The sequence below is a fragment of the Corella eumyota genome, chromosome 7 (assembly GCF_963082875.1).
Source record: "Corella eumyota chromosome 7, kaCorEumy4.1, whole genome shotgun sequence".
Classification (NCBI taxonomy): Eukaryota; Metazoa; Chordata; class Ascidiacea; order Phlebobranchia; family Corellidae; genus Corella; species Corella eumyota.
The window spans coordinates 5,981,887-6,004,847 of NC_137496.1; the positions used below are offsets into that span (position 1 = coordinate 5,981,887).

General features: G+C 32.8%; 2 protein-coding genes across 2 annotated transcripts in view; both read left to right on the top strand.

The window, feature by feature from the left end:
• On the top strand, positions 1 to 20,071 carry LOC145760172 (kinetochore-associated protein 1-like). Its single transcript, XM_082574051.1, has 28 exons — positions 1 to 54; positions 923 to 1,043; positions 1,785 to 1,982; positions 2,784 to 2,864; positions 3,572 to 3,579; positions 4,141 to 4,332; positions 4,471 to 4,583; positions 5,064 to 5,142; positions 5,271 to 5,365; positions 5,907 to 6,060; positions 6,602 to 6,690; positions 7,377 to 7,551; positions 8,381 to 8,545; positions 9,112 to 9,261; positions 9,649 to 9,782; positions 10,477 to 10,615; positions 11,327 to 11,470; positions 12,177 to 12,275; positions 12,930 to 13,076; positions 13,896 to 14,030; positions 14,240 to 14,377; positions 14,945 to 15,211; positions 15,842 to 15,973; positions 16,951 to 17,009; positions 17,300 to 17,467; positions 18,170 to 18,285; positions 19,308 to 19,450; positions 19,910 to 20,071. Exons 1-28 carry the CDS (start codon positions 1 to 3, stop codon positions 20,069 to 20,071), a joined length of 3,657 nt encoding a protein of 1,218 aa, XP_082430177.1.
• The window catches only part of LOC145759547 (kinetochore-associated protein 1-like), an 18,206-nt gene continuing 14,679 nt past the window's right edge, over positions 19,435 to 22,961 (top strand). The window contains exons 1-4 of the mRNA XM_082573393.1: positions 19,435 to 19,450; positions 19,910 to 20,042; positions 20,713 to 20,906; positions 22,266 to 22,367. Of these exons, the coding sequence (XP_082429519.1) occupies positions 20,775 to 20,906; positions 22,266 to 22,367 (234 nt within the window). The 5' untranslated portion in view covers positions 19,435 to 19,450; positions 19,910 to 20,042; positions 20,713 to 20,774. The remainder of the gene's footprint in view (positions 19,451 to 19,909; positions 20,043 to 20,712; positions 20,907 to 22,265; positions 22,368 to 22,961) is intronic.

The following is a 22,961-nucleotide window of genomic DNA, read 5'->3' on the forward strand; positions in this document are numbered from 1 at the left end:
ATGACATCATTATATGAAGTGAAAACTCTATGCAATGTACAAGTACCACATTCAGTAAGTTTTTGTCTGTTTGTGATGTGCTTTTAGTAAACTTTGGTTATTTACTGAATAAATAAAAACGGCAGCGTGGTGTAGTGGTACGAACACTTGCTCCACCACCATGAGGTCGTGGGTTCAATTCCCACTGCTCTCATGCTGTAGCGCCCTTAAGTAAGGCGCTATAAACGGTATGAACTTCTGCTGAGCCAGCACTTAATCAGCAGCATAATTACTGGGCAATTATAATCTATATATTATCCCAAACTGCTAAAGGCAACTCAAGACTGGGTCGAGGTCACGGTTGTTGCTCTATGTTTAGGGCATTTGACTTTCTACACATCAAGGATAGATATATATTAAAAAAAATGACCAGTTAATTATCTAGCAAAACACTCTGTAATATCCAAAACCGTCCAAGACAAGTTGAGAGTGGGTCAGAAAACCAATTGTTTTTCTTTGTTTATTGGCTGTGCGATTGTCCTTTAGACATCAAGTATAATATACAAAACAAATATTTTAGCTCATTTTATTATTGCTTATGTCATTGTATCAATTTAAATAATTATTTTTTGTAAAGTTTCCTACCTATTATTTAAATTGTTATCATACTGTACAGTCTGGGAAGTAGGGCAGTTTTCAACGAGATTTCATGCGTGCAAGCGTAAAAAATGATGTGATTGCGTGCATCTACGCATACCCAAACTTTCAGTCCAAAAGTGTATGCATGATTTTTATGTTGCGTATTTGTGCGGGTTTTTTTGAGACTAGACATGCATTTTTTTAAATAAAAAAACCTTGTGTGTGCATGACGCCTTACTTTTCAGAATGGCATACTGTCACCTAAAATACCTATAATAAAGTAATTACGTTTATTTTACTACAGGAAACACATGAAACGAGTATATTAAGTCAGTCTACTGGTTCAGAAGTTTTGATTGCTGTTAAAAAAAATCTTTTCTTAGTCAAAAAGGATTCTTCGAATGTAGATTCGTCGTTACAACTTGGTAGGATAAATTAACATTAAACATTAATGTAAATTATGCTGGGTTTAGTGGCCATGCAAAATGAAATATTTGCGTACAGTTAAAATAGTCATTGCATGTTTTAATTCATAAAAGTTATTTTTTTACAACATATATACATTTATTAGTTAAATCTTAAATAAAATAAGATTTTCAGTTATTATTAACATTTACACACAACTATTAATAAGTTTTTAAAATATAAGAGAAAGTCAAATTTACATCATAACATATGGTTTTATTTAAAACTATGAAAAATTATTACTTTTCTTGAAGCAATTATCAAGTTTTTTTTTATCATTAACTTAAAGTTTGGCAGTTTTTAAATGTTTTCAATATTGTGCTGTATTTTTTTTGTATATATCTTTATCCTCGATGTGGGAAGGTCGAATGCACAACCTAAATGTATAATAACATCAGTTACTCCTCCCCAGTCTTGAGTTGCCTGTGGCAGTTTGGGATATTATAGAGACGTTAATTGCCGCTAATTAATTATGCTGCTGATTAAAGGCTGGCTTAGCAATAGTTTATACCGTTTATATCGCTTTACTCAAGGGCACTTCAGCATGAGAGCAGTGGATATTGAACTCACGACCTCATGGTGGTGTAGCAAGTGTTTTTACCACTTCACCACGCTGCCAGCATTCAAACTGTGAACCTGGACTGTCCTGCAGATACATTAAATTTCTTATATAATATGACCAATATTTTAATTTATTACAGAATCAAAAATTGATGCTATAGCATGGGATGATGATGCGAATTATGTAGTGATTGGTGATCAAAGTGGTTCTATTCACATTTTAAATAAAACTGGATTTGACATTATATTTACACAACCAATACCTGGGTTCACCTCAAACCTTGATAAGGATGCGTCTTGCTTTTTATCCATTATTTGTTCAACATCCAAACTCAATGGCATGTACTTGTTTATGAATTTATACTTTTTAAAACTTTATTTTTTTAAAAGTAAGTGTATATATACATATGCGTCGATGCAAAAAAATTTTAATTGAATTTAGGGGTGCTAAAAAATACGGGAAAAAAAAAATAAAATACAAGTGCTTATATTAGGTTTAACTTGACTCCAAATAGTCTTAAATTTAATATTTGCCAAGATAGCAGACCATGTTAGTCTTTAACCAACAGGGAAGTACAATTATAATCGTAGAATAAGCCACTAGACAACTGTTATTTGTCTCGCAATAATGCCAGTTTTTGACAATCTACAATGGTGCATGCAGAATTTGTCGCTTTTTGGCAACATTTCAAAGAAAAAAGACATTTCAAGCATTTTCTATTGAGAGATTTTTTAGATTGGGTGGATTTTATCAATTTTACGCCCAAAATGCAACATTTTGCAATATTCTAGGGGTGCCACATATATTTGGCACTTATTAAAATTATAAATAGGCATGTTTAGTTTTTTTTTTTATAGTTTTTTCAATTTTTTTAAAATGCAAGGTGTTGTATTATTTAAAGCAAGGGACCATAGCTGTCTTACCTTTTAAAACAATCTGACTTAGATTTTCTCTGCTTTTGTGTTAAAATTTGCCAGGGAACTTGAAGCATTAGAAATCAAACCTAGTGTCCGGGAATAAAATTCAAAGGCAAAAAAATTTTAGCTTAGACTTAACCATGGCAATAAATATCACCTTGTGTTTATGATTTGAACTTTTTGACCATCAAAAATTAACAAATATTAAATATTATATTTAGGATATTGTATTTCTGTTGCGTTGACGTCAGGAAAAGTTATTATTTTTGATAACATAAATTTGGATGTGCTGTCTATAACAGGTAATTGAGAGAAAAATATCTTAATACATTTTTGGTTTAGTGCCTTGAATGTGAAGAAAAACAAAAACTAGCCCGCAGCTTGGTTTAGTTAGTAAAAACACTTGGCTTTACTGCATGATTCCCTGAGTTCGATTCCTACAGCTTTCATGTTGTAGCACTCTTAAAAAAGCACTAAAAACATACAAACTTCAGCCAAGCCAACAACCAAGTATTGGAAATTGCAAAATTCAACTTGAGACTGGATCTGCATAACAAATTTTTTTGTGTATATATATCTTTATCTTCGATGTGGGAAGGTTGAATGTGTGACCTAAACATAGAGTAACATCAGTTATTTTGTCCCAGTCTTGAGTTGCCTGTGGCAGTTTAGGATATTATGCAGATTAAAATTGCCCAATAATTATGGTGCTGATTAAGTGCTGGCTCAGCAGGAGTTTATACAGTTTAAAGCACCTTACTCAAGGGCGCTACAGCATGAGAGCTGTGTGGATTGAACTCACGACCTCATGGTGGTGTAGCAAGTGTTCTTAGCACTACACAAAACTGCATTTCCACATTTATATTGTTAAAAAAACAATTTTGTTTTGTTGTTTATTCTTATTTTTTCTCCTTTTATTTATTGTAATATAAGTCAAAACTCCTACTTTTAAGTAAAATTACATGTAAACCTAATTGTCAAGGTACAAATATTTAATTTTTTATTGCAGATAATACTGTTAGTAATGAACCGTTCGTGCAGGAAATCAAAAAAAACTTGGTCACCTACTTTATTGACACAAAATCATACCACAATCAGCTAATATCCATGATTAGCATTTCTTCTCAATTCAAAAATGAATTTCTAACTATGGTAAAAAAATTGTATTTTTTTAAAGCTATTTTTTATAAAGTCATACTTGAATTTTTTTGAAGAAAATGTGTTTTTTTTGTATATATCTTTATCCTCGATGTGGGAAGGTTAAATGCGCGACTTAAACATAGAATAACAACTGTTACTCCGACCCAGTCTCAAGTTGCCTTTAGCAGTTTGGGATATTATAGATTATATTTGCCCGGTAATTATGCTGCTAATTAAGTGCAGAAGTTTATACCGTTTATAGCGCTTTAATTAAGGGCGCTGCAGCATGAGAGCAGTGAGGATTGAATCCACGATGTCATGGTGTTGTAGCAAGTGTTCTTACCACTACACCATGCTGCCAGTTATCGTCCACTAAGTTTTAATACATATAGATAAATATATAAATCAATTTAAAAAATTCAAAAATTTAATTTTAAGGGACATGGTGACCGCATGATGATATTGTGGAGAATGGATAATATGGCAACTTTATTTGATTTGAAATCATTTTATAAAGCTAGCCTAACTGTAAATCAATCCAGGCTTAAGAAATGTATTTCCGGTTTTGATGGAGAATATTTTGTGAAGACGCTGAAGTGTTTTTCTAGTATATTTGCTCTTAATAATAAGGTTTGTTAATTTTTTTTAGCATTGTTATAGTTTGTGTATATCAGTATTTGCTCTGTGGAAAAGATGACTTCATACCTAAAAAAGGGTAACTTTGTAATTTTAAAAATAGTTTTGGTTAAAAAAATAAATACTTTTTAGGGTAATTTACTTCAATTCGATTCAAGTACTTTGATTTGGGTGAAGTTTTGGCCAAAGTTAAACTTAAAAGATTTTATTGTTAAAATGCCAGCACCTGCAAACAGAAATACTGGGTGAGATTCAAAAATGTTTTTCTTGGGAAACATACATACACACATACACACTCTATTTATAACACCCACTATTTAAAAAAGCATACTCGTACACTTTTAAAATATTTTTTTTGTATATATCTTTATTCTCGATGTGGAAAGGACGAATGTGCGACCTAAACATAAAGTAACATGAGTTACTCTGACCCAGTCTCGAGTTGCCTTTAGCAGTTTGGAATATTATATAGATTATAATTGCCCAATAATTATGCTGCTGATTAAGTGCTTGTTCAGCAGGAGTTTATACCGTTTTATAGCGCCTCACTCAAGGGCGCTACAGCATGAGAGCAGTAGGGATTAAACCCTCGACCCCATGGTGGTGTATGTAGCAAGTGTACTACCACTAAACCACGCTGCTGTTTTTATAACATACACAGTGTTTTTCCACGAAGGGTTTTAATTTATTTCTTATGCTTTTGTTTTTATTTTTAATTTATTTAGAATGTTACATGCGAAATTGTATGGCGTAGACAAGGACACAAATGACGTAAAAGTTTATCAGTTTTCCGACACGAAACAGGTAAAGTTGTTTAATCATTTTTGTAAACCAAATTGGTCAACTATTTTAATAATCCATATTTGGAAACGGGGTAAAACAAAATCATTATTACATGCTTTTACAGTATATTTTTATATGCCCTTTCATAGATTTTTACGGAGAGTTGTACGTACGGTTCGCAATCTATCTGCAGTGTTCAGCCTAAAATAAATGATTTATTTTGTATAGAGGGACCAGTTTGTCAGTAAGTTTTGTAATACAAATATGGTAGTCACACTGTAATAAAAAACGTTTTTTGTTTTTTTTTGATATCACGTTAAGGTTTTTTTTTGGGAAAAATCTTTTTTTTTTTTATTTCTTGATTAAGGAAAAAATCTGTGTATAATGTAGCTCAGTACATGAAATAAGTATGAATGTTTAATTTATGAACCATTAGAATAAAAAAAAACTGCCATTAGTGGTAAATTTGTAAATTTTTTTTATGTTTTATTTATAAACTATTGGAGGAAAAAAAACTGCCATTAGTGGTGCATGTGTAAATTTTTGCAGCTATTGGCTGTTTGTAGTGTGCCCATATAACATCATTTAAATTGCAGTATGTGGGAAGGGCAGTCTACTGGTATGATATTTTTAAAATATAAAATTAAAAGTGGTATTTTTTCCTTTGAGCTATTTTACTGTACGCATACTTATGCGCTAACAAAAATGACAGACAATGTAATTCTGGGTTCGGGTAACAAATGTTAGTTTATGTCTGGGCAATAATTTTCTTCATGTTTTTTAAGAGTTGGACAAGAAAATGAAATAATTGTGAAGTGTGTAATGGAGGCATTGCCAGAAAATCGACTTTCAAATTTGCTGGATCAGCACTTATTTACGAAAGCACTGGAAATAGCGACACAGTTTAAACTTGACACAGAACAGATTTATCAGAAAAAGGTTCGCTAACTTAAAAGAAAAAAATTATATTTTTTTAAGGTCATATATTATCAATTTTTGTACTCAATAATTAATAAAATTGGTGTCACTAAACACAAAAATGATTTTAACTTTAAATAATTTCACCTACTTTTTAAGTTATACAACTTAAAAAAAAATTAAAACTAATTTAAAAAAAAGAAAAGGGAAGCCCTGTTTGTAATGACGTAGAAAGTACTAACTTGTATACATTTACTATGCTACTTGGTACTTTCTACGTCACACAAAAAATATGGTAATCTGGTTTACTAAACATAGAGTAACATCAGTTACTCCAGCCCAGTATTGAGTTGCGTTTAGCAGTTTGGGATATTATATAAATTATAATTGCTCGGTGATTATGCTGCTGATTAAGTGGTGGCTCAGCAGGAGTTTATACCATTTATAGCGCATTACTTTAGGGTGCTACAACATGAGAGCAGTGAGGATTGAACCCATGACCTGATGGTGTTGGTGTCTAAGTATTAAACTTACATAAAAACTTTTTATTTATTTTTTTAAGGCTGCATATTTGTTGAACAGTTTAGTTTTTGAAGAGGATGTTGATTTGCAAAACAAGAAATATGTGGAATTGCAAGAATGCATAAACAAGTGGGTTTTTTTTCAGCAAATGTGTTATTTTTAAATGTTTTGTACATTTGTAAAAAATTAAACTTTTTAGAGCTTTTTTTTTAAATGTGTTTTTTTATGTTACATAGTTATTTTAATGTTTTTATCTATGAAACATATTTTTTTAAATCTTGTGTTCACTTTTACTTTTTAGCGCCTGTTTTATTTAATTTTTTCTATCATTTGCATTTAAGGCTTATAGACTAGTTTACTATTCTACAGTATTAAACCATAAGGTCATAGGTTTAATCCTCACTGTTTTAATAATGTAATGCCCTCGAATAAGGTGCTATAAACAATACAAATTTCCGCAGAGCCCAAAATCAAATGGCATTTTACTAATTAATATTCCTTAATATTAACCCAAATTGCTTAAAGACAACTCGAGATTTGGTCAGAGTAACAAATGTAGAATCCTGTATGTTGTCTGGTTCTAGACAAAACATGATTACACTACGGCTCTCCTAAATCTTGTCTGGATTACAGTGCGAGAGATTTATCACTTATGGATTACGGATTCTCTCCTATAGTAAATGGCATGTTGTTTTGTCTAGAGCTGGACAACATAAGTGACCCCAAATGTAACTATAAGTTATGAAGTTTACCCTTCAACATTGCGAAAAATAACATAAAAAAATGATAAAATAAAGTTAATAAAAATTGTTTAGAACCTGTAATGTTCTTTACATTGGGGAGTTAATCTGCAACGTTTTTCATCCCGTTCCTTCCATGAACTTTAAACTTCTAAATTTGGGACGCGATCTTTTAGTTTCAGGAGGCAGGCTCTTTAAAGCAAGTTTAAATGACGAAGAGTTATCAAGTGAACTCCAATTAAGGGCTGATGTAAGTCATTTAAATATTGTTTTGGGAAAAAATTTTTTTAATATTTTTCAGGAAAAAAAAATTTTAGTTGTCGTAACTTTTTTATTTTTTTGTTGCCATATATAAAACTTTAAGCAGTGTTTTTGGTAAAATTTAAATTTGATAAAGTAGAAATATACATATTTTTGATATTTTCTGGAAATGTAGCTCTGTTGTTATTAAAAATAATTTCTTTCTTGATTTTTTTATATTTATTTATTTCTGCTGTGAAAACACTGACATCAAGGCCTAAACATACATTTATGTAGTTCCATGATGACTTTGTAGTTTTAAAAGATAATTGATTGTAAATGCTTAATAATTAACCTGCTAAAAAGAACAGTATTTAAACTCCTACAATATGAAAGCAGTTGGGATCAAACTCAGGACCTTATATAGTACAGCTAAATGTACTAAAGAACATTTTTAAAGATAATACATTTAACAGGAAAATATCAAAAAAATGCTGAAAATGGTTGTAACTAATACAAATTTAGTATTTTTTAACAACCGGCAGCGTGATGTAGTGGTCAGAACACTCTTCTACCAAACACAAGGTTCTATGTTCGATCCCCAGTGATAACATGCTGTAGGTCCTTGAGTTAGGGGTTACAAACGGTACAAACTCCTGCTAAGTCGGCACTTAATCAGCAACTTAATTATCGGGCAATTATAATCTATAATATCCCAAACTGCCACAGGCAACTCGAGACTGGGTTGGGGTAACTGATGTTACTCTAAATTTAGGTCGCGCATTCGACCTTTCTACATCGAGGATAAAGGTATATACAAAAAAAAATTTAATTTTTAGATTGACAGCTTGTTGGATTTGCATGTTACGTTTGATATTATTTTCGACGATAGAGATCCAGAACTTTGGAATAGATTTCGAATGACACCTTTATCAATCGAATTTGTGCGTTTTCTTGCTGCTGGGAATTTGCGAGCGGCAAACCTAATCTTACTACGACATTCGGTTAGTCTTTTCGCAGGCTTTCTTTTTGTGTCATATTTTTTTTTTTACTTTTCTAAACATGATTTGTTTGGTATTTGAATCTATACTAAATTATTTACGATCTTTAAATTTTATTCTTTTTTTATTTTACTTTTATTTTTTTGTCCATCTATTGCTAAATTTTTACTGTTAGCATGATGTAATGGTGAGACTTTTCAACATTAGGTCATTGGTTCAACCGGCAGTGTGGTGTAGTGGTAAAAACACTTGCTACACTACATAAGGTCCTGGGTTTAATCCCCAGTGAAATTATGCTGTAGCGCTTTAAGTAAGGTGCTATGAACGGTATAAACTCCTGCTGAGCCAGCACTTAATCAGCAGCATAATTACTGGGCAGTTATAAGCTATAATATCTATAATACCACAACGGATAACTTGAGACTGAGAAAAAATGTATAAACACAAAAAAAAATCTGTAGTTTTTTTGTATATTCTTTCTTTACCTATATGCTAATAAATGTAGAAAAAAATAAATAAAATAGATTTTTAGTTGGGTCAACTCTATTGTTTCTGATTATTTTTTTTAGAATGAACTAATTGATCATCTTGAGAGCAGTGAAATGTTAAAAGCGACAATCGACAAAATTCCGGAAGAATTTAACGTGAATGATCTCTCTTGTTTTTTAGAAACACTGATTCAGGCAACTTTGATGTCGAACATCAAAGGCTCCATCGAGGTAAATAATGTCATTTTTTGTAATTGTTGTATTTTTTACCGGGTGCTTGGTGTAGTGGTAAGAACACTTGCTACACCACACTAGAGGTCATGGGTTCAATCCCCACTGCTCTCATGCTGTAGCGCCCTTTAGTAAGGTGCTATAAAGGGTATAAACTCCTGCTGAGCCAGCACTTAATTACCGGGCAATTATAATCTATATAATATCTCAAACTGCCACAGGTAACTCGAGACTGGGTCGGAATAACTGATGTTACTCTATGTTTAGGTAGCGCATTCAACCTTCTTACATGAGGATAAAGATATACAAAAAAATAGATGCTTTTTAACTAGTATCGCATTTTTGTTCTTAATAAATTTTTGATGACTTTCTGTTTTAATTTGTTAGGTAATAGCTCAATGGGTAATAAAAAGAGTTGAACAATTGGAAGAAATTGCTGCTGAAAATTGGCCGTTTATCGGTTTACACTTTGCAGAAACTTTTTTTAATGCACAAAAAGTTGTCTCAAGAATAGGCTTAAGGTAAAAAAAACAACCTGTTTATTTTGCTACCTTGTTGTATCTTCCTCGAGTAATGTGATTTAAATGAAACAGTCTCCTGTCGAGACCAAAACTAACTAACTGTTATTTATATTAGCCATAGCTGACAAAGCCAACTTAGACTGGATTGAGTTAACAAATATTACTTTGTGTTTATGATGTGGCCGCTATCACTAAATCATTTACTTTTACATAATTATTACATAGTTTTTTTTTTTTTATCCACGATGTGGGAAGGTCGAATGACCTAAACATAGAGTAACATCAGTTACTCTGACACGGTCTCGAGTTGCCTTTAGCAGTTTGGGATATTATAAAGATTATAATTGCCCGGTAATTATGCTGCTGATTAAGTGCTGGCTCAGCAGGAGTTTATACCGTTTATAGCATCTTACTCAAGGGCGCTGCAGCATAAGAGCAGTGGGGATTGATCCCACAATCTCACGGTGGTGTAGCAAGTGTTTTTACCACTACACCACGCTTCCGGTTATTTAAACTGCTGATTGGTTTTTGGCTTAGCTTAAATTTATATTGTTTAAAGGGTCTTGCTCAATGCGCAACAGCATAAAGGCATTGTGAATCCAACTTTTGACCTCATATAGTAAAATCAAGCGCTCTTTTTGATACACCACACTGCCAGAAAAAAAACACACCTTATTTTGAACTTTTTATTCAGGGATCAGATATCTTGGAATTTGTTGTTAAATAAAACCCCCGAGCTTACACAACTTGCAGTACTTGTCGATATTTTAAAAGCTCTTGCTAACCTTAAAAACAGATACAATTGTATAGTTACACTGCAGGAATATAAACAGGTAGGTTTTTTTTATTAATTTAACCTAAAATGGGGAAAAGTTTTTTTTAATTTTTTAGTTTTTAAATTGGCAAATGATTTTTTATGCTATTTATGCCTAATGTAAAGGACTGCTCCATGACCTAAACATAAATTAACGTTTGTTGATTTCATTTTAACTAATGATTGCTTGCTCTATAGACAGCATTGTGGTTTGGGTAAAATGAACACAACTAGTAACTATTATATACTTATGATAACTTACTTGTGCACCACAAATGGAAGTTTTTTTATTCTAAATTTGTTAAAATTGAACTTGGTTCTAGCCAAAAAATTGTAGCATGGAAAAATTTTTAGTCATAACAATCAATTTTATAACTTTAAGAGTATATGTAACATCAACTGGCAGCATGGTGTAGTTGTAAGAACACTTGCTATACCACTATGAGGTCCTGGGTTTAATCCCCACTGCTCTCATGCTGTAGCGCCCTTGAGTAAGGTGCTATAAACGGTATGAACTTCTGCTGAGCCAGCATTTAATTAGCGGTATAATTACCGAGCAATTATAATCTATATAATATCCCAAACTGCTAAAGGCAACTTAAGACTGGGTCGTGGTAACAGTTCGTACTCTATGTTTAGGTCGCGCATTCGACCTTCTTACATCGAGGATAAAGATATATACAAAAAAAACAAAAAACATATTGTATATTAAACCATTTTCATTTTTCAGGAGACTACATATAGTTTAACGTATCGTATTATTGACAAAGTGGTCAGACCCGAATTAATACCATCTTTTTTCGAGAACACTGTACGGCCTTATATGAGGGAACACAGCCTAGACGAGAAAAAAATAATACTCGAATATATTATGGTAAAGCATTTTTTGTTGTTAAAAATGTGGTACTGCAATTTTTTTTTTTTGTAAATTGTCTTTTTTTTTATTTTTTTTTTATTAATTCTTAATTGGTGATATTGCCTGAAAATTTTTTAAACTTTGATTTCGATCGGTTTTGGATATTATTAATCTTATTACTTAATAACTTGCGATATATTATAATTATAAGAACAGTAGGCTTTAATAGAAGACGTCCGTGGTTTTATTCCTGGACCGGCAGTGTGGTGTAGTGGTAAGAACACTTGCTACACCACACATGAGGTTGTGGGTTCAATCCCCACTGCTTTTATGCTGTAGAACCCTCGAGTAAAGCGCTCCAAATGGTATAAACTCCTGTTGAGCAAGTGCTTAATCGGCAGCTTAATTATTGGGCAATTATAATCAATAATATCCCAAATTGCTAAAGGCAACTCGAGACTGGGTTGAAGTAATTGATGTTACTCTGTTTTTAGGTCACGCATTCGACCTTTCCACATATAATAAAGATATATACAAAAATAAAATTCTTGCTGCTTTCTTGCTGTAGCACTCTTAGAAAAGAAACTATAAATAGTATGAACTTTTGCTGAGCCAAAAAACAATTGGCAGATTAACTATTGGAAAATTATAATCAATATCTCGAACTGTCGAAGTTAACTTAAAATTTTTTTTTCTAGAAAAATAATAAAAAGTTTCTTTTTAGGAATTAATATCGAACTGTAAGGAGTATGATATTGGGGCGATGCAATCAATTGTTGAGGGAAAAATTATTGCAATTATTCAATGCTTAAATGATAAACAGGTATGGAAAAATACTTATTTTTTTAATTTGGCAGGTTTAATAGTTTATTGAAAAAGGTCTGCTTTTGGTAACATGTTTAAAATATTTGTCAGTTTGTAAACACCATGCTTAAAGATGAAGTAATGTCGCTCGAATCCAAACTTTTTGCTTAGGCATCTGTGTAACAAACTTTTTAGCATTTAAAATTGCATTTTGGATATTTTTCGACATACCATATATTTAAATAGCATATTCAAACTATTTCTGCTTTTGCCATGTTGCTATTGAAAATTTTATCACTATAATTACTGTTACAACTGATATCACTAGTATTGAGTGTAAGGGTAATATTGGTAATAGTGCAAAAGTTGAATGCGCGACCTAAACATAGAATAACAACTGTTTCGAGATGCCTGTGGCAGTTGTTACGAGATGCCTGTGGCAATAATTATGCTGCCGATTAGTGCTGGCTCAACCGTTTATAGCTTTACTCAAGGGCGCTACAGCATGAGAGCAGTGGGGATTGAACCCACGACCTTATATTGGTGTAGCAAGGGTTCTGACCACTACACCATGCTACTCAAATAGTAACATATTGGTAATTGTAAATTTTGATTGCTAAAAAAGGAATAAAATAATCAAAAATATCAAATAATAGAAAAATTTCTTAATTAGATGTATGTTAAAGCTACACTAGCTCTGACGAAAATTGCTTTTATTCCTTGGTCGACTAAGATGGAAAATTTGGGTAAAAACGCATTAAATGTTGTCACTGATTTGTATGAACAAGCTGTTATTGAGGAATCTTCACAATATTCAAAGGTTTTTTTTTAATTTATATTTTGTACGAAGCTGAAATGATAATTGCTATCTGCCCATATTACCGAAAATCTTTTGACTGAACGGACATTTACTCAAAAACCTGAATTTTAAAAAACAACAAATTTTTAAAAATTTGGGTCAACTTTTATATAAAAGACATTTCTACAAGGGTTAGGTTAAAAGTGGTTATTAAAAATGTCTTATTGTCGGTAAAGTGATGTTTTCAGGTATGTGGTTTTTGGTCAAATGTCAATTTGATAAACTGGTGGGGTTCCTACTCTTTTTTTCTTTTTTTGTATATATTTTTATCCTTGATGTGGGAAGTTCGAATGCGCAACCTAAACATAGAGTAACATCAGTTACTCTGGCGCAGTCTCGAGTTGCCTTTAGCAGTTTGCGCTATTATAATTGTAAATAATTGTAATTATGCTGCCGATTAAGTGCCGGCTTAGCTGGAGTTCCTACCGCTTAGAGCACCTTACTTAAGGGCGCTACAGCATGTGAGAGCAGGGGGGATAGAACCCACGACCTTATGGTGATGTAGCAAGTGTTGTTACCACTACACCACGCTGCCGGTACTCAACATAAACATAGTATTCCATTTGGTACCTTGGCCCAGTGTCACGTTGCCCCTAGGCAGTTTCGAATTTTACTAAACATTTTGTCAATTAATTATTTTGCGGAATGTATTTGGTCTGCAATAAGTTTAAATCATTTATGCCGTCTTGCTCAAGGGCATTAGAGCAGTTTGTATCTGAAATTTAAAAAAATTTTAAACCTATCACATAACTAACTGTTTAAAATTTTTTTTATTTAAAGGAAGGCGAGAAAACGAACTTGTTTTTAGGCTGGAAAGAAGACTTGAATCAAATGACTTCCCATAATGCAATGGTTGCCATCACAACAAAATACGATTATTATGTGTCAACAAGTTACAAGGAATTGAGGGTCCAGGTGAGTTTGACATTTTTTATGTTTTGCCAGTTGTATGGCATAGTTGTATGGCACATTTATTTATTTTTTTTTCGTATATATCTTTATTCTCGATAATGCATGACCTAAACAAAGAGTAACATCAGTTACTCTGGCCTAGTCTCGAGTTGCTTTTAGCAGTTTGAACGATTCATGTTTAGTGTTTAACTATTTTGTCATATTTTTTTTAGATGTTTATGAAGTATTTGATCAAACTAAATCAACCCGAAGCCTTAGATGATGCAGTTAAGGTTGCAAAAGCCTTCACAAGTTTTCCTGAAATTGAAGTTTACAATGTTAGGCTAACTATGCTAATAACTCAAAAATGGGTAATTATTTTGATGTTTCTTTTGTATATATCTTTATCCTTAATGTGGGAAGGTCGAACGTGAGACCTAAACATAGAGTAACAACAGTTACTGTGACCTAGTCTCGAGTTGCCTTTAGCAGTTTAGGATATTATAGAGATTATAAATACCCGATAATTATGCTGCTAATTAAGTGCTGGCTCAGCAGGAGTTCATATCGTTTATAGCGCCTTACTCAAGGGTGCTACAGCGTGAAAGCAGTGGGGATTGAACCCACGACCTAATGGTGTTGTAGGAAGTGTTCTTACTAAGCAAGCACTCCTCCTGAGTTCCCCGGGGCAATTATAATCTATATAATATTCCAAACTGCTAAAAGAAAACTTGAGACTGGGTCGAAGTAACTGATGTTATTCTATGTTTAAGTTGCGCATTTGACCTTCCCACATTAAGGATAAAGATATATACAAAAAAAAACTTAGAATTTTTTTAAATAGGTTTCATAGGTTCGAAAATGCTATTTTACCAACAACTAAAATTTTTAATAACCTTTTTTTACCCCAATCCTTTTCTAAAAATAGCTTTTTTTAGTTCACAGATCAAAGTGACCTTCAGTCTAAGTGCTGCTACATTCTTGACAACTTTCCAAAAATCGCCACGGTTCTTATGGACAACATGATTCAGTTAACCCGTCTATATTTGGATAAACTATTACATTTTGATGAAAACATTAGATTTGATTTTTGTGTGGCAACTCTTGGAATGCTTAAACACTTGATCCTAAAGGAAATCCCTAAGCAAAAACGAAGAGCTTACTATAAAGAATTGGATTTTCTAACTTGCGTTTTTAACTTGAAGGTAATGTACTGAGTATAAAAATTATAATATAACTTAATTTTTGTTTATTTTTTTGTTTTTATTTATGGTTTTTGCGCATCAATGAAAGCAATTAAAAAATATTTTTTAAATAATACAATAATGTGATGGAAAAAAAGCTTGCCCTAATATTAAATAAGCTTGCCCTAATATTAATGTTTATAGAAAATACACCGGTAGCGTGGTGTAGTGGTAAGAACACTTGCTACACCGCCATGAGGTCGTGCGTTCAATCACCACTGCTCTCATGCTATAGCGCCTTTGAGTAGGGCACTATAAACGGTATAAACTCCTGCTGAGCCAGCACCTAATCAGCAGAATAATCTTCGGGTAATTATAGTCTCTATAATATCCCAAGCTGCTAAAGGCAACTCCATACTGGGTCGAAATAACTGTTGTTACCCTATGTTTACTCTAAGGTCGTAAAAATAAAAACATAATTTTAATTTTTTTATTATTTTTTTTAATATGGTCTAAGTCATGTCTAATATTTGAAACTTAACTTTACTCATAAAGTACTTAGTATTTTTGTTTTTCTTTGCTTTTTTATCATTTTTTCTTTGCTTTATTTTTCTTTTGTATTAGTTTAATTTTCTTTTAAATTTGTTGTAGAAAAATTTTAACGAATGGATTTCCATTAAAGATTTTAATAATAAAAAAAAGAGGGACGAAATATTATCGAGGTGCACTTCTCAACAATGCGAAACTTCGAACATTGAAACATCAGCACGACTTCGACCTAATGTAAGTACGGTGAACAAAATAACTGGTCATTGTTCGCTAAAAGCGATTCTTTTTTTAAAATTAACAAATCGCTTTTTACAAATATATTAGAAATAGCAAATTAACTAAAAACAGTTCAGGCGATAATAAAACACTTGTTTATGTATTTTTTTACAAATGCATAAATTTCTTCCCCAGTTAGTTAAGTTGTTGTGCAACAAAGTTAAACTTTAGTTAGGATAGTAATAATACAATTTTTTAAATGCAACTAAAGGCTGTCAGGTGTTAAAAAAAAACGAAAGTTATGACATGGGCCTAATTATTGCTCTAAAAATGCAATCCCATTTTTAGCAAATCAATTTGTAAACGTTAAATTTTTTTTCTGTAAATATCTTCACCCTCGATGTGGGAAAGTCGAATGCGCGACTTAAACATAGAGTAACATCAGTTATTCCGACCCAGTCTTGAGTTGCCTGAGGCAGTTTGGGATATTATAGATTATAATTTCCCGATAATTATACTGCTGAATAAGTGCTGGCTCAGCAGAAGTTCATACCGTTTATAGTGCCTTACTCAAGAGCGCTACAGGATGAGGTTAGTGGGGATTGAACCCACCCCATGTGTGGTGTAGCAAGTATTCTTATCACTACACCATGCTGCCAATTCGTACCCTGAAGTATATACCCACACAAGGTTTTGTATTCAATCCTCACTGCTTTCCTGTTATAGCGCTCTTAAGTAAATTAATAATGATTGTAATTACTTTAACTAAGCATAATTGGTTGTACCGAAGTTTAAAAAAAATAAAACTGGCAAATGCAATTTAAGACTGGGTCTGCATAAACAATTTTATTCTATATTTAGGCTGTGAACTTAATTTTGTACAATAATAATAAATAAAGGCAAACAAAGAACTACATTTAAAACAGATAAGAAACTAGTTTAAATGATATAAGTTTAATAAAGTTAATAAAAATAAAAAAATTTATTTTTTTTAGGATTCGCTTGGTTCATTATCTGTCTCAAATAAGACAATCAATTTGGCTACAATGACAAAGTAAATAAAATTTTAGTAAAAATAAAATCTTTCTAAAAATAAAATTTTCTAAAAATAAAATTTTTTCTTTTTTTTGTCTGGTGGTGTGGTTAAGCAGTCATAGCATGTGACTACGAGCCGAAAGGTTTTCAGGTTCGAGTCGCACCATTGCCACACTATTCACCCTTGAGCCCGTCGTTCATGGATAGCTTAAAAACGTCATAACAGCACACCCTTTCCCAATAAAAAAAAATATAAATACCTGATCACCTTAACATAATATGGAAAAAAAATTACAACATTGTTTTTAGATTGGAGATTTCTGGCGATGCCCCACTAGAAAAAAAGAAGGAAAATTCTCTTGCAAATCTTTTTTCGATCGGCCAAATACTCCAAGTGCCCCAGGAATGCATTCAAGCTCAAATTGCCATCCAGGCCTCAAAAAACTGCCAAGGGCCACTGTCTATCAGAATTTGCAGGTTAGTTGTTTACAAATTCATTATAATATTTTTATTTTCGTTGTAAGAAGAATGATATTTTGAAATCCTGTCATATCACTGAAAATCATTTTGCTATATGGACATTTGCCTGAAAACTATATGCTTGAAAACACCACCAGCTTAGTGTAGTGCTAAGAACACTTGCTACACCACCATGGATTGTGGGTTCAATCTCCACTGCTCTCATGCTGTAGCGCTCTTGAGTAAGGTGCTATAAACGAAAAAAACTTCCGCTGAGCCAGCACTTAATCAGCAGCATAATTACCGGGCAATTATAGTCTCTATAATATCCCAAACTGCTAAAGGCAACTTGAGACTGGGTCGGGGTAACTAATGTTACTCTATGTTCAGGTCGCGCATTTGACCTTTCCACATCACTGATAAAAATATATACAAAAAAATAAAATAAAATATTTCCTATTAAACCACTCTTATCCCAACTGGCAATTATAATCTTTATAATTTCCCAAACTGCTAAAGCCAACTCGAGACTAGGTCGAAGTAACTGATGTTACTCTATGTTTAGGTCGCGCATTCGACCTTCCCACATAGAGGATAAAGATACATACAAAAAAAAAACTAATAAAAAAAAACAAATTTTTTTGTAAAAGTAGTTATTTCAAATCGAATAAAAATAAATTTACCAAAAGTTGCAAACTTGTATATGTTTTTTCGTTACAGTGAGATTTATGATACGTCTCCATGTTATTACACTGCTAATGCCTTGCACAAAGTAGCTTTAAATCTGCTAGATCATCTAGAAATTTATCCCAAGCAAATTTTTTCTATACTACCAGGTAAAAAATATTGCAAAATTGTGTACACTGCATTTTTATATGTCATGGTCTATAAAAAGTTAAATTATTTTGACCCTCTTAATAATTTACCGGCAGCGTGGTGTATTGGTAAGAACACTGCGACACCACCATGAGGTCGTGGGTTCAATCCCCACTGCGCTTATGCTGTAGCGCTCTTGAGTAAGGCGCTAAAAACAAGATGAACTCCTGCTAAGCTAGCACTTAATCAGCAGCATGATAACATACAACTTTAATCTATATAATATCCCAACCTGCTAAAGGCAACTTGAGACTGGGTCGGAGTAACAGTTGTTACTTTATGTTTAGCTCGTGCATTCCATGTTCACACAGCGAGGATAAAGATATATACAAAAAAATAAATCCCAGTAATTTTAAATGCTGTTGGCTATAGTGCTTTTTAAAAGGTACAGCAAATATACTCCATGGCTCAATGGGTAGAAAAATTATTTTTTTAAAAATGTTTTAACCTATCCATTTTCGAGTTGCTTTTGGACATTTTTAATGTTATTGGGAATATTTGCGTAAGCTTTACAATATGAGGTTATTGGTTTTCTTTTTTCACTGCTTTATGTCATAGCGCTCAAGAAAAGGGCACTATTTTTTATATCTTTATCCTTGATGTGGGAAGGTCGAATAACGATGTAAACATAGAGTAACATCAGTTCTCGAGTTGCCTTTAGCAGTTTGGGATATTATAAAGGTTGTAATTGCCGCTGAGTAATCATGCTGCTGATTAAGTGCTGGTTCAGCAAGAGTTCATACCGTTTATATCGCCTTACTCAAGGGCACCAAAACATGAGAGCAGTGGCGATTGAACCCACGACCCCATGTGTGGTGTAGTAAGTGATCTTATTACTACACCACGCTGCCGGCTTATAAATGCTACAAACTCATAAAAATCTTCCAAAAAAAACAAACAATTAGTGAATTAATTATTTAGCAATTTGCTAAATAATATCCAAAACAAAAAAAACGTTTTCTATTTTTTTAATTTTTAACAGACATCTACGAGATTTTGTGTCGTGCTGTTTCTTGTTGTGAACCTGTTCAAACCTTGGTCATTTTGCCTGTGGTCATGTTTTGCCGGTTAGCGAAAGATATGTATTTGGCCACGGATGATGCAACAAAGATATACCTGTCCAAGGTTGTTAATGTTTACCTACTAAAAACACCAACATTTTACAGTTTAAAAATATTTTAAAGTTATTTTTAGCTTTTCTTTTTTGCAAAGAAACTGTACAAATTTGAAACTATATTTTTTAAGAATCTGTAGCGTGGTGTAGTGGTAAGAACACGTGCTACACCACCATGAGGTCGTGGGTTCAATTCCCACTGCTCTCGTGCTGTAGCGCCCTTCTTGCTGAGCCAGCACTTAATAAGCAGCTTAATTACCAGGCAATTATAGTCTGTATAATACCCCGAATAGCCACGGGCAACTCGAGACCGGGTCGGGGTAACAAATGTTACTCTATGTTGAGGTCGCGCATTCGACCTTCCCACATCGAAGATTAAGATATATGCAAAAAAAAGAAGAGGTTCAGGGTTTTAACCACTGGGCCACACTCTCAAAGGCCATACTGTTAAATCCTAACTTAAATTACAGGGTGGTATTGGGAATTTTAACGACGTTAATTTCTTGGAAACTTGGTATAGAGAGAATGACGGCTTATCGCTTAAAGCTGATTTGGTATACCATCTACTTGCTAAACTGAAGCTGATATTTTTTTCACAAACTGGTAGGTCTCTTAAAAAAATTGCAACATAAAATTGCCCAAATCTATCTGTAAACCACAAACGGCAGTTTTTTTGGATCACGTATGTTGTCTGGTTTTAGACAAAAGATAATTACACTACGGCTCTCCTAAATTCTCTCGTCTAGATTACAGTGCGAGAGAACCATCACTTACGGATTACGGACTCTCTCCTATGGTAAACGGCACGTTGTTTTGTCTAGAGCCGGACAACATACGTGACCCGTTTTTTTATTCTAAAAGTCTCGCCAAAACGTTTTGGAATTGAATCTATTACCTTAAATGTTATAACAATTGTCACCTTATGCTAAGGCAATACGGACATGGCTTTTTTACATCAAAAATCGTCGTGCGTTCAATCCCCACTGCTCTTATGCTGTAGCGCCCTTGAGTAAGGCGCTATAAACGGTATAAACTTCTGCTGAGCCAGCACTTAATCAGCAGCATAATTACCGGGCATTTTTTATTTTATAATATCCCAAACTGCTAAAGGCAACCCGAGACTAGGTCGGAGAAACTGTTGTTACTCTATGTTTAGGTCGCGCACTCGACCTTCCCACATCGAGGATAAATATTTATACCAAAAAAAAATAAAGTAAAAAAAAAATATATATAAGCTGATAAAAAATGTAATTTATTACTACTAAACTTTTAGGTGTTCCTTTATCATACCAGCAACCAAAAAGCATTCAATCAACTGCAAAACTTTTGGAGGAAATGAATAAAGTCGTTTCACAAATTAATTCGTTATTGGATTCCAATTTTAGATTCACACTGGCTATGCAGTGGACGTCAATTACAACGTCATTTGTAATTTCATTTTTGAACAATCACTGCTGTTTTTTCAACGTGAGTTTTACTAAAATATTAGCTGGTAGACCTACAGCATGATTTGGTGGTTAAAACACTTGGTTTTACTATATGCAGTCCTGGGTTCGATCCACGCTGCTTTCATGCTGTAGCGCTGTTGAGTAAGGCTCTATAAACTGTATGAACTTCTGCTGAGCCAACAATAAATTAGCGGTTTACTTTTAGGCACATTTAATCTTAAACACTCTAAACTGCTGAAGGCAACTCGAGACTGGGTCGTTGTTACTAATGTTACTCTTTGTTTAGGTCGTGAAGTAGACCTCACATCAAGGTTAAATTACTAAAAAAAAAAGTTACTCAAACCAAAAGATCTTTAAATTCACTTACTATAGTGTGAATAGGGACGTTAAACTAAACAAAAATACTCAATTAGAACACGGTCTATATTAAAGCACTTAAACCAGAACTTCCCAAACAAAATAGCAAAAATAAGTTGACCAACAGTGTCAAAAAAAAATGCAAAGTTTAAGTAAAGGCTTCACCGCATAAAGCGCCTCGAGAAACTCGCACTAAAACACTTTAAATTGTGAACGTTATATAAGTAATGTTATTTTTCATGTATTTTTTGTGACATTCAATTTGATGTAACACGCGGTTTATGTGAGCAAAATTGGGTCACGTATGTTGTCCGGTTCTAGACAAAAGATAATAACACTACGGCTCTTCTAAATTCTCTCGTCTAGATTACGGTTCGTCAAAATTCTTTGTTATGGTAAACCGAACGCTGTTTTCTCTAACGTATTTTACCGGTTACTTAGATAGGGTTGGGGTAAGGGTATGGTATATATATTTGAAGACTTAGATGATGTCTGCAAAATCACCGTCGGTGTTCAGTAAAGTCGCAAACTTAAAACAATAGGTCTTGTCTGACGTCTACTAATTAGCAACAAGAATACTGCCTAATTTAAGACTTAATCGAATTTATAAATGTTTAATTAAACTATATTACACTAGAATGTAGTAATTTATAGCGGATGTATGTTATTTATTGCATTTTAAGTTAAATAGTTACACTTTTACAAGTAGAAAGAACTCGTAAGAATTCGTCACAAAACATAATTACACTACGGCCCTCCTAAATTCTTTCCTACGGATTACAGTTCTAGAGAATTCTCTCCTATGGTAAACGGCACGTTGTTTTGTCTAGAGCCGGACAACATACTTCATCTGTTATTTTCTTTGTATTTCTTTTTTTGACATTTCATTTGATGTAACACACAGTTTTTGTGAGAAAAATTGTACACGCACGTTTAAACAACGGATTGATAAAACATATTTTTGTTAATTAAACAAAATATGTGTTTTTTTAAAAATGACAAAACAATTTTTTTTTTTTAGAAAGATACTAAAACCAAATCAATTATCTGTCATTTAATTAACGAAACGACACAGAAAGCCAAAAAACTTACTTACAACTATTCGAAAATCCTGGCCAAAAAGGTAAGAGTTTAATTACATTTAGGTTGAGTAAAGTCTTGCAAAAACAAATTGTAAATTACAATTTATTTACAAAATTTTCTGTATTTTTATTTTATAATGTGTTTTAGCTAGTTTTGCTTAAAAGCAAATGGCGTTATGTTACGAATATTAAAATACCCTTAAATTAACCAAAAAACTTAAAATTTTCGGGTATGTTAATGTGGTTGTGAACCCTTTTATTTCTGTGTATTTTTATATTTAGGTCGACTTTACGGTTTTAATATTAGGTGAAAGCGGTAACTCTGACCCAGTCTCGGGTTGACTATGGCAGTTTTCAATATCATAGATTAGAATTGCCCGATAACTAAACATTTAATTAGTTTTGGCTTAGCGGGAGTTTACACAATTTTATAGCACTAGAGCACGACTCCGTGAGGATCGAACTCAGGACCTCATTTAGTAAGGCCAAGTCTTCTAACTACTAAATTACATCGCCGGCTTTTGCTACAAATAACTTTGTTTTAAAGAATTCTGTATTTATTTAAAGATTCTTTACCTTAAAGTTAAAAGTTTCGACAATAGCGTTCTTTTTTGTATATATTAATTTATCCTCGA